General features: G+C 35.3%; 1 protein-coding gene across 1 annotated transcript; it reads left to right on the forward strand.

Annotated features, from left to right (window-relative positions):
- Window positions 1-7,105: 7,105 nt before the first annotated feature.
- Window positions 7,106-8,995, forward strand: LOC120275379 (cytochrome P450 71A1-like). Its single transcript, XM_039281929.1, has 2 exons — window positions 7,106-8,211; window positions 8,299-8,995. Exons 1-2 carry the CDS (start codon window positions 7,294-7,296, stop codon window positions 8,908-8,910), a joined length of 1,530 nt encoding a protein of 509 aa, XP_039137863.1. The 5' UTR covers window positions 7,106-7,293; the 3' UTR covers window positions 8,911-8,995.
- Window positions 8,996-13,308: the final 4,313 nt, after the last annotated feature.

Consider the following 13,308-nt stretch of genomic DNA (forward strand, 5'->3'; position numbering starts at 1 on the left):
GATGAAAATGAAAACTCCCGGATTGGAGAAGATAATGCTATCATTCTTAAATTGATGGGTCAAAGGAATGCCATCAACTTATCTTGAATTAGCTATTTTCAGCCACCGATAATAACCTTAGTTGTCCTCCTAATATTTCATCAAAAGATCCCTAATAAAGTCTACCTTTTTGAGTTTTAAATTGTAGGTATGGCTAGTACACGACCATGCTTCAAGTGTGTTGGACCCGTGATGATTGCTGGTGGCCCTTGTGCTTAATTCTGCATAAAAATTTTACATCTAGAGGTCCACATGGTCTTGGGCACTAGAACTGCATAGAGTGTTGTACTTTTTGAATTATTCTATCCAGTGTTCCACATGCTTTAAACAAGCTCGTACTTAGACCATGCTTTTCTTTGTAATTGTTCTTTTAAATTCTTTCTGCTCATAATTGCATCAATTTTGCTTCTTATTTTCCAAAAGCCTATTAACCTACATATTAAGCACAAAATATTCAATGTAATACTAAAATAAAGAAAATCATTCAAGAAGACATGCAATGTGCATAGATTTATAATACCTAACCCAAGAATTTCATGTGCTTATCAAACACTAAGAGCAGCATCTTTATAGTATCAGAGGCTTTTAGGAAACTAGGTAGATGCTAATTTTGACATATCAATCAAAAGGTTTGAAAACAGATGTAAAAGATATTATGTGCAATGAAAAAGAAGGGAATGTATAGTAAACTAAACAAAGCAAGAGATTGATTAACATCCGTACATATTTTCTATATGAAAATAGCTAGTATATATATATATATAAGGTTAAATTCTCTCTTTCACAAAATTAAAATGAACTAGCATGTTATATCTAGGCTTGACCTAGCATTTTGTATAATTAAACAAAAATATTGTCTTTCACACTTGAGAAGTTGAGTCCCAAATTTAGATATTGAGATTTGTTGATAAGTGCTTATGTGTACATGTATTTTGTATTATTTTCAACACTCAATTAACATATATTAAATGTTTTAGTTGGAAAATAGTACTCAACATTTTGTTTTATTAATTTTAGGGCACTGGTAAAGCACAATGAGCATGAGAGAGCTAAGAGAAACAATTCTGGAGCAAATTGACAAAGAAGAAACTTCCTCTGTATGAGAACAGGAGAACAAGCTAACCAAGACAACTTATGACCTCCTTAAAATTACACTTATGGCTATATGTGTTAGATAAAAAAGTTTGCAGGCATGCTTATGCTCGTAAGTATGACCATAAAGGCCAGACATAAGGGCTTACAAGCAAGGCTTATGCCTATAAGCCAAGGCATAAGGGTTAGACAAAAGATTATATGGGCAAGATTTATGAACTGAGAAGATTACAACCTAGTACTTACGACCGTAAGCTAGACTGTAATACCCAGGCAGAAGACTTTATAGCCATAAGATGCCCTTAAGGGATGCAACCTTTTATCTCCAGGCTATTATGGCCTCCTTTTTACACCCGTAAATAGCTCATAAGGGATTAGATATAGAAGAATTTACTGAGGATTTTTTTAGCATCTTTTAGCTGCTAAGCAAAGGGAAAAGCAGGGGAGAAATTTAAAGGTTCTCCTCCAATAATCTAGGGAAGTTTTGGAGTTTCACCAATGATCTAGGACATCGAGGTAGCCGTCAAGGAATGTTCTCAGTGGAGTTTGTGGAAGATTTATGGTGGTTTATCATCAATCTAGGACGGAGAAGCTTGAGGGAGTTTTAATATTTTTCATTGTTCTTATTTCTTCTCTTGGTTTGTATAATTATTCTCCATTAATGGGAAACCAAACTTTCATGGTGTTTGTGAATAGATAGAACCTAGGGTTTAATCATTTTGAGACATTGGTTGTAGACATTCAATCTTTCATCGACTTTTATACTTCAATATTGTCCTTTTGACTTCAATTGTGCATTGTTACTGTCTTGAACTTTATCTTAGAGAAAACCAAGAGTTTATTGTTTGATGTATGAGTATGGCGATGGAGAGATCCACCGTGTTTGTGATCTACCATATATAGGCATGCCACAATTGAAGGGAAACATGAGTCCGCCTAGAAATACATCACTTTGGGATTGAGATTGTCCCTCCATGTATTTCTTTTGAGTAACTTGACATTAGGGTTCCTTTCATTAATGTAATCGTAGGAAGCTAGTGTTCATAAGAGATTTTGAACTTGCTTTATACTATTGGATTCGGATCAATTGCTTCAAGAAAAGAATTGACTATTCACTGAAATCATGTTTTTCTCTAAAAAGAGTTCATTGAGTGTATTGCGGTCATAGGACTAGTTATTACTCTCCTTGAAAAAGGAAGTAATATTGATGAGTGTACAATGTTCATGTATTCTATATCAATTTGTATACTCAATTGGCATATAATTAGAACTATATTGTGAACTTCGTTGCTAAATATAGTGTGTTGTGCATTAACAGGCTTAGGGCAATGCTTAAAGGTGAGAGAGAGCCAAAAGAAGCATTTCAGACTTTAAACGATGAAATTGGAACTCTCTCGGCATCATTAGAACAAGGATAGGGTGAACTGGGTGGCTTACGGGCAGCTTACAGTCATCTTTATGGCCGTAAGTCAATTCTAGAAGATGTTATAGGCATGCTTATACCAAGTCAAAGGATCTTACGGGTAAAGCTTATGCCGGTAAGGATGCCCGTAAGGACCATCCAGAGGAGCTTACGATCATAGCATATGCAGGTAAGAGCGGTCACAAGGAACAAACAGTGAAGCTTACGGTCTAGCGCTTATGGCTATAAGCTGGACCGCAACGCAGGCAAAAACCTTACAAACAAGGCTTACCGCCGTAAGTCGTTGGATATAAATAAACTTAAGAGGATTTTTAGAGCATCTTCTATTCTATTCTTCTACTTTTTTGTGGGGGAGGCGATTCTTGGAGGTGAAGTTGGGTGAATCTCCTTCACATTTAAGAGGATTGAAGATTGTAGCTGTTATGCTCATCTTGGCCGAGTGTGTGGAAGCTTACCTAGGGCTTCACTGGTGATTCTTCATTAACAAAATTGACAAGGGGGTTTTCATGGCTCTCATGCTTTCCTTCATTGTTTGTACCTTGAATGTTTGCCCTCCATTAATGGAGGTCTAATTTGTAGATGTTTGGGTATAGTTAAACTCAAGGGTTTATATCTTTGACTTTGGTTGTTGGATCTTTGATGCTTAATAATTTTTTTATTCGCAAACCATTTCTATTTAAGTCTAATTGTGTGATTGAATGCTTGATTGCTAACAAAGCAAAAGGCCTACTATCATACCTTCTATTCATAAGTGACGAGAAGAAATTCCCATCTAGCAAAAACTTGCCGTAAATCGAGAGGGTAGTGGGTACATCTCTGGTTAGGGTATCAAGGAGACTTTATCTCCCATAATCCTTCCAAGTGGATGATGATTTCCATGCTCTTTATAATCATGTGGAGCGGATTTTAGGAGAAATCACATTTCTACTTAATATTCGGATGAGGGATAATCTCTCACTTTGGAGGAGATTATCTACTTAAGAGATTGTCATTATTCCACAATAAAGTTTCATAGAGTGTTAATGCGATTGTGTGAATGTTTGTATCAGCTCTGCACCTATTCACTTACACTTCACTTGAGAAATTGGGGTTTTGCATATTTCTAAAAACTTTTCGGGTCAAATAGTATTGCATGTTTAGACAATAATTGTCCCATACCTCATAACCCTAGAGGGATACTATGCCCGAACATCGCTTTCTTCCTTGATTTCTCTCCTATTACTTCCCGTATTTTCTTGCTTTCACTTGCTTTTGTTCTCACACACATCACATAATCTTTTAGGCTATTTTTCGGTTGTAGAGTTATTACTAGTAATCACCTCTTTGCCTGTGGACCGACACTCTGCGTTACACACACTTTATTATGTGATCGGCATATACACTTACGCCCTTATCAAATATACTCTTCAACTCTCTTGATTCAAGTGATTTTCATCAAACTTGTACAACCTTGTCTAGAGCTTTATTTAAACTCTAGGGGAAGTCTATGCCTGAACATATCTTTCTCATGCATGATTACCTCTTATTTGCTTCTGATAGGGACACAAGTGTACATGCCGATCGCGTAATAAAGTATGCATAAAGCATGAGTGTCGGTCCACAAGGAAGAAAGTGAATAGTAGCAATAACCCTAAACCTAAAAAATAGCCTAAGTGATCAAACGTTGTGTGTGTGAACAAAAGCAAGAAAATATAAGAAAATATGGAAATAATAGGAGAGAAGTCAAGGAAGAAAGCGACATCCAAGCATAAAATCCCTCTAGGGTTATAAAGTACAGGATAAAGGTTGTTTAAGCATGCAATCCTATTTGAACAGAAAAGTTTTTAGAATTATACTAAACCCCAATTTCTCAGGAGAAGAGTAACTAAATAGGTGCAAATCTGATATAGACATCCACACAATCGCATTAACACTCTATAAAACCTTACTGTGAGCTAATGATAATCTCTTAAGTAGATAATCTCCCCCGTAGAGAGAGATTATCCCTAATCCGAATACAGAGTAGAGATGTGATTTCTCCTAAAATCCACTCCACATGATTGCAAAGAGCATGGAGATTATAACCAACCCACTTGGAAAGATGGTGTGAGACAAAGCATCCAAAGTACCCTAACCAGAGATGTACTTACTATCATCTCGAATTGTGGCAAGTCTATGCCAGGTGTAAATTTATTTTCATCATGTAGCATACCAAACATGATAATTAGGGCTTTTGCCTCGATAGCAACCAAGCATTCAAACACACAATTAGATTCAAATAGCAATGATTGTAATTAAGAAACCAATAAAAGCATCAAAGATCCAACAACCAATGTCAAAGATATAAACCCTAAAGTTCAACTATGCCCAAACATCTACAAATTAGCCCTCTATTAATGGATGGCAAGCATCCAAGATACAAATATTAGGAGGAAATATGAAAGCCATAAAAACCCCTTTCTCAATGTTACTGATGAAGAATTACCGAAAACCCCTAGAAAAGCTTCCACGCACGCCACCAAGGTAAACTTAACAGCTACAATCTTTTTCCCCTTGAATGTTGATCCGAACCCCCCTTCAAATCATCCCTTAAGTGCTGGAGATTCGTCTCTTATTTTTCCTAACTTTACCTAAAAAAAATCCAAAAGAAAGATCAAGAATGCCCTAAAAATCCTCATCAGTTCTATTTATACCAGACTGCTTACGGGTATAAGGATGTGGCAGTAAGGGAGCTACATAAGATAGTCACGAGCCTTACGGGACTACTTATGACCGTATGTCATGTCTGTATAATCTTCTATTTGTGTTACTGTCCAGCTTAGGGCCATAAACGCTGGACTATAAACTTCACTATGTTGCTTCTTGTGACTGCTCTTAGGGGCGTATGCTATTGTCATAAACTCCTCTGAATGGTAGTTACGGGTATCTTTACAGGTGTAAGCCTTGCCCATAAGATTCTCTGATTTGACTCTGAATCCCCCTTATAGGCATAAGCATGCCTAAAAGGTCCTCTGGAATTGATTTACGGCCGTAAGGTTGGGCGTAAGCTACTCGCAAACCACCTAGTTTGCCTTATCCTTATTCAAATGATGTCGAGAGAGCTCCAACTTCATCATTTTAGGTCTGAAATGCTTCTTTTATCTCTCCCCCGTTCTAAAATACTGCACTAAGCAGAAGAATGTGAAACACACTATATTTAACATTAAATTCCACAAAATGACTTTAATTCATGCTGAATGAATGTACAAAGTGATACAAAGTATATGAATGTTGAACACTCATCAACTTCCGCCGTTAGTTGAATTTTGCTTTTTTGTTTTGATTCGATTTGATTTACTGACCTTTATCGTAAGTTAGATAACAAAACTGTCATTAGTATTAGTATTTTCTAGTTTCTCGTGAGATTGATAACCTTGCACTCATTGCACATGCACTTTACTCCTTGATCAACACGTGCACTTAACTTTAAGAGCTGACATTAGTCCCCATCATTTGTCTAATGTGCACATATATATATATATATATATATATATATATATATATATATCTTTTTAATTCTTAATACCTTTAAATTCTCTCGTGGGCTTTATTGAGCAAGTATATCCTCTAGCACACACGGGCATGACATTACCAAATAGGTTGGGCGGGGGATGGCGTAAGTGTTGGCCCTCGGTAGCTTTTCAATATGTTGTTTGTCGATCTCTTCCCCATTATTTTCTCATCTATTTCTCTTACTACACTTGGACTTTTCTACATACTGGTGGTGCTACATGGGAAGCATTCAACACTAGGTTGCTTATACTTTAACGACTGCAAAAAAAAAAAAAATAAAAAAATAAAAATATAATCTTGCATGGCCAGGGCAGCCAAACCTGCTTAGAGTAGTACTTATCACGTCTCTAATTCCAAACTTTGACGTTTTGACTATTCATTAATTGAATTTGACTAGTGTTACTAATGTATCAGAATCAATGTTTTTCCAACAAAGCATGCATATTATCTCTAAAAATATTTTATAAGCATTTAATAAAGGTAACTGTGGTATGGTGGAATATGCTATCATCATTTTCCATCAATAATGGCATTATCAAAATTTTTTTTAAAAAAATACATGTCCTTTTGTGAGGAAAGAAAGGTTCTATAAGACAAAATTGTGTCATTTTTCAAACCACAGCATTGACATTATTAGTAATATATTTCATTGAAAACTATAATTGACTTCATTTTATGTTGTGGTTGATGTAGTATTTCAAACCACGGCATTGAATTTTTAAATTGTTTAAATAAATATATTTAATATTTATTATTAAAAATATTGATATTAATATTGATCATTTTTTGCAAACATTTTAAAGTTTAAGATATTTAATTTTAAATAATATTAATTAACTAAAAAAATGGATCAATTTATATAAAATTTTTTCCTTATCAACGAGTTCATTTGCATGCCTAACTTGCTTAATTTTATATTTATTTTTGCATATCTCTACAATATATAAATTAATATTGATTGCTGAGCTAATCATTATTTCATGAATTTAATTTTTAAATTACAAAATATTTAGTTTGGTCTTGTTGGAATACCATAAATTAAAAGAAGGATGATAATCTCTAAATGCTTCCCTTACTTGCCTTCCATTCTCCCTCATTATTCAATAATTTTGGAGTCACATGTACACACACACATGTTCTTTAGTCTTGGTGTTGCGTCCCTGCCTATTAAAAAGATTGATCAGTAGTTAAGAAGGAAGTGTGCGCAAATGGGCTCTCCATCTTCTCTCTCTATGATTAATGCCTTCCTTCTATGCGTTCTTCCTCTGACTCTGCTCCTACTTAGCATCAAACTAGTACTCTTCTCTAATAAGAGATCAGTTAACCTACCACCATCTCCATGGAAGCTGCCTTTCATTGGAAACCTCCATCAACTTGGCTTGCTACCTCACCAATCCCTTCACAATCTCTCAAAGAAGCATGGTCCTCTCATGCTTCTACAACTTGGTCAAGTTCCAACTCTCGTGGTTTCATCTTCTCAAATGGCTAAGGAGATCTTGAAAACTCATGATCTCGTTTTTGCAAGCAGACCAACTCTCAGAGCTGCTGAAATTTTGCTTTATGGAAGCTTGGACATGGCTTTCTCACCATATGGTGAGCACTGGAGGCAGATGAGAAAGATATGTGCAACCAATCTCTTCAGCACGAGAAGGGTGCAATTATTTCAAGCTGCAAGGGAGGAGGTGGTGGTTCATTTGTTGGATAAGATTATGTCTCAAGCTTCTACTACTCCATCAGAACCATTGAACATGAGCCAAGTGTTGTACTTCTTCTCTAATGATATGCTTTGCAGAGCCATACTGGGAAAGGCTTCAACAAATCTAGAAGATCGGAACAAGATGTTTCATGAGATGATAGAGGAGAACAGTGTTTTGCTAAGTGGCTTCAATTTGGAGGATTATTTCCCTTCACTTGGATGGCTAAGTTCAATCCTTGGTTTGGATGAGAGGGCTAAAAGAAATTCTAGCAAGTGGGATGCCGTCCTCAATCAGATAATCCAGGAACATGCAATCGGAAATGAAGAAATAGTCAAAGATGATGATTTCGTGGACATCCTGCTATCCCTTCAGAAGGACCCCAACATGGAAATCACCATCACTGATGGGCATATCAAAGCTCTCCTAGTGGTAATTTTTACTATATACAAGCAGTGACATGAAAATATATACACGCATATGTGATTAGTAAACCTTCACTATTTTTCATGTAAACAGGATTTGTTTGCTGCTGGAACCGATACAACATATATTGTCTTGGAATGGAGCATGGCAGAACTAATCAAGAATCCACAAGTGATGAAGAAGCTACAAAATGAAGTTAGAGCAAAATCCAAAGATAAATCAATGATAATTAAAGAAGAGGATATAAGAGAAATGAGTTACCTCAAAGCTGTTATTAAAGAGGTGCTACGTCTCCATCCTCCAGCTCCATTACTGGTACCAAGAGAGTCCATGGATAATTGCCAAATAGAACACTATGAAATACCAAGAAAAACAAGAGTTGTCGTTAACTATTGGTCCATTGCAAGGGATTCTAAGGTTTGGGAGTCATCAGAAACCTTTAAAGCTGAGAGGTTTATTAACAATTCCATAGATTATAAAGGTCAAGACTTTGAGTACATTCCTTTTGGTTCAGGAAGAAGAGTGTGTCCAGGAATGCAGTTTGCAGTCTCCACAATTGAACTTGCATTAGCAAACCTTATATATAGGTTTGATTGGAGAGTGCCTAATGGTATGGTTACTGAAGAATTAGACATGAGTGAATCTCCTGGATTGACAGTGAGAATGAAGAAGAATCTCTATCTTATTCCAAAACTTTGGATTTGAAGAAAAACATAATTGGAATGTATGCTATATGTTGTCTAAATCGCTGGCATGAAAATAATCGAGCATCACTTTTTTTGTTTTTGCATTTTTTTCTATATATATATGATGCGATCTTGCTTGTTCGTTGTGTGTAATTCTTTTATTACATAATAATCATCATTTAAATTTGATACTCCTACATGTCGATATTGAAGATGGAGATTCTTTTATATTAGGAATGACATGGATTCCACAAGAAGTGCAAGATTATTTAATGTTATTTTTTTCTTCTTTTAAAGATCGGAAATTACAAACAAAAATTTCAATTTTTATAAAAATTAGGTGAATTACATATTAATTTTTGTAATTTGTTAAAATTGAGGACTCAACAATTTTTGTTTTTTTTTTATAAATGTAAAAAAAAAAATAAAGAATTTGGGATATGTTTTTTCCCCTTGTATTCTGCTTGTAACAATCAACAATTACTTATAATTGCAGGCATAGATCGCAAGTATTTGAGCCATGAATGGCTGTATATGCTAAAAGTAATTTATTGAAATTTTTTTTTTAAAAAAATGAGATAAAGTAAATGGGAAAACTAATAATTGGTTCTTGTGAATCAGATTTCTCCCCTATTAATTTTTTTATAAATTATCTTTTATTTGGAAAATAGTATTTCATCTTTCAATTATGGTCCCTCTCTTATGATTATAAACGCTGGACCGTAAGCCTTACCGTTCTACTTCTCGCGACTGCCCTTAGGGGCCGTTTGGTTCGGGGTAATGTAGAAGGATTACCATGTGTTACGTGGTAATATGAAAATATTACCATGTTTGGCATTGTATCAGTGGTAATCTGTATGATAATATCACATTACCAACTTATAAATATTACCAAGAAAGTGGTAATCTTATTACCACCAAATTTGGTGTCTATCTTGGATTACCGTGGTAATCTTATAACTTTTTATATTTTAACAAATTGATTACCATGAAAACCAAAGTAATAAGAGTTCCCAACCAAACATGGTTATATTAAATTACCGCAATATTACCACCCATATAACATTCCCACTCATATTACCATGATAATCTCGTTATGTGGTAATATGTCATTATCACGAACCAAACGGCCCCTTATAGGCATATGGTGTGGTCACAAGCTTCTCGGGGTGGTCTTTATGGGTATCCTTACGGGCGTAAGCCTTGCCCATAAGGTCCTTTGACTTGGCTCTGAATCCTCCTTATGTGCATAAGCATGCCCGTAAGATCTTCTGGAATAGACTTACGGTCATATATAAGGATGACCGTAAGCTGGCCATAAACTACCCAGTTTGCCTTATCCTTGTTCTAATAATGTTGAGAAAGCTCCAATTTCATCTTTTTCAGTCTAAATTGTTTCTTTTGGATCTCTCTCGCCTTTAAGCACTATCCTAAGTCTGTTGATGCAAAACACATGATATTTAGCATTAAATTCCACATAATAGTTCTAATGCATGCCAAATGAGTGTACAAATAGATATTAAATACATGAACAATGTATACTTAGGAACCAGCTTGATAGCCTAGATGATGGATACAACTCCCCCAAGTGATTGGATTGCCAGAGAAAGGTTTAGAACTCCTTATCTCTTATCTTTGCTTTACTGCCAAAAGATCCTTAAAAAACCCTTAATTACTCAAGTCTTTTATACCTGACCCTTAAAGATCCACTTACGTGATTAAGAACAAGGTTGTAAGGGGCTAAAGATTGGAGGTTGCATGCCTTATGGGCATTTTACAGGCATAAGCTCCGCTTGTAAGGTATTCTATCTCGGTGTTACAGTCCGGCATACGAGGGTAAGTGTTGGATCGTACCATCATTGTCTAGTACTTGTAACCTCCATTATGGTCTATATAGCCAGCCTGTATGCTCCTCTGCCTAGCTCACCCTTATATCCAAGTTTACGGGTGCAAGTCCTGCCCATAAGTCCTTCTGTCTAGTCTTTATGTTCCAACATACAGGCATGCTAAGGTTATCTGTTCGAGGTTTTTTATCGTAAGTGATGAAAATAAGTGAGCCCAAAGGTGTCCTAGTTAACCTATTTTTTTATCTTGGTGTTCCTCTCCCAATGCGACAACTCTACTCCATGATAATTGTAGTGCTCCTCTGATTGCACATAATGATGTTTTTCATGAACAAACCAAACATATTAGATTGACTGTCACTTTGTTCTTCAACATCTCCAACATGGTACTTTATTCTTGAATCAACTCTTTCCACTGCACAGATTGCAAATCACATCCACCTAATCGCTTCAGTGAACTTATCTCTAACTTCGACATGGTTTCTTCTTTTCCATATTGAGTTTGAGGGATGTGTTAGAACTAAAAGTATTATGCAGAGGTTCATCACTGTTAATATGTGAGTGTACATGCATGTATACTATGGACATGTGAGTGTACATAGATGAAAAAAAGTGATGGAGGTTATGTATAGATTCATCTTTTCAACCATAAAATATACAAGTATTCTCTTCTCGCTACTTTATTGGTTTTGATCTAGTTTTTATTATTAATTCTTATAAAGGTTTAGATTGTTGTTTTTCACTCGTCTAGTGCATTTGTAGCAAAAGAAGTATCACATACGCATAAAACATGAAAGTTAGGTATCAAGCAAATTGATTGACTAATTAATCTAAAATTGAGAAAAAAAAAATTGATGAGATGAGTAGCATAGTAAATAATTGATCTCAAAAATACATTTTTTTTTAATTTTACAAGAGAGCGAATACGCTAAGAAAACACAACAAAAATTGTTGCAATTAAAATTTAAGACCGGCTTCAAAAGCCTCGTCAAAAATCCACCTCGACGATTCCAAACCTCGATGGTACAAGGACAAATCCGGCCTGCTCCAAGCTTCACGGTCAAAGCGATCAGGGAAATCATTTAGGTTGTGGGGGAATGGATCCTACTTTAGCATCTGAAAATTGGTTGAGCTAGAATTGAATCTCCTTGATAGTGCCTTGAATTCGCCAAGTGACAATTGGGTCATCCTCTTGAATTATATCCACCAGTGCTTGACAATCAGTTAGGGCATTAACCAGCTTCAATCCACACTTCGAGCATTACTCCAAAGCAGTCACCATTGCAATAACTTCGGTGTGTAAGAAAGAGTCAGCACTTGCATCACAAGATTTTGCAATTATAATATATCTAAAACCAGCAAGGATAACAAAACCAATGCCATACTAGTTATCAATTGAAGGCCAGCATTGCATCGGACATAATGGATATGTTTCCTGGGAATTGTGATGCAATAGAGTACTTCCTAATATTGGTTTGTTGATCTTGGAATCTAGCTATGGCAAAGTGAATGGCATTGAGAGGCAATCTAGGCCAATTTGGGGTAATCAAATTAAAGCAAAGTTTGTATCTTGCTTTTCAGATAAACCATGCACTAGCTAGAAATGTCAATTCAGGTCGGCGGCGTAAGTGGGCCCACGATGCGCCAAAACCCACCACTTAGCGGGACGGGGTGGATGACAAAGTGTCAACCCAACACAACCCTCTTTGGGTTGTGGATTGGGCTGGGTGACCCACCAAAAAATATCAAAAAAATTGTTACTGAATAGTCGAGCAAAAATTAAGACTGAATTCTAACCCCGTGGTTGGGGTTGCTATTAAATGCTAACCCCGAAGCCAGGGTTAGCATCACTCTAATAAGAATGAATCACTTATTATAAATTTTTTTCACTTACTAAATCAACTATCCAGTTATTATATTAAGTTTTCACTTAATATAACATGTTTCTACTTTTTATAATAAACCACTTATTGTAGAGTTTTTCACACTTAATACAACATGTTTCTACTTTTTTTTATAGTAAACCTCTTATTATACAGTTTTTTTCACCTACTAAACCAGCTATCCACGTATTATCTTAAGTTTTCACTTAATATAACATGTTTTTACCTTTTTTTTTTAGTAAACCACTTATTATAGAGTATTTTCACTTATTAAACTAGCAAACCACTTATTATATTAAGTTTTCAGTTAATATAATATATTTTTACTTATTTTTTAAATTTTTTTTATGGTGCTAAACCCAATATCGGGGTTAGTAACCAATATGCTAGGGTTACTAGTTAGTTAACCATTTAATAAACCATGCCTTACAGTCCTTACCCTACCTTCCAAAACATCCAAACATGCAAAGCATTAACAAAGTCAACAAAATACAAAATAACAACATCCATTACACTCACAATATGCATCCATTACAATCAACAAAAACTTAACAAAATCAACAAAACACAAAATAAAAACATCCATTACAATCACAATATTCATCAAAATCATCAAGCCATTAAAATGGGTTTTATCTCCCTCTCCCTTTTAAGACACAATAATTAAATGCATTAAAATTCATTAACCAT

This window comes from Dioscorea cayenensis, chromosome 14 (genome assembly GCF_009730915.1).
Source record: "Dioscorea cayenensis subsp. rotundata cultivar TDr96_F1 chromosome 14, TDr96_F1_v2_PseudoChromosome.rev07_lg8_w22 25.fasta, whole genome shotgun sequence".
In the NCBI taxonomy this organism is placed as follows: Eukaryota; Viridiplantae; Streptophyta; class Magnoliopsida; order Dioscoreales; family Dioscoreaceae; genus Dioscorea; species Dioscorea cayenensis.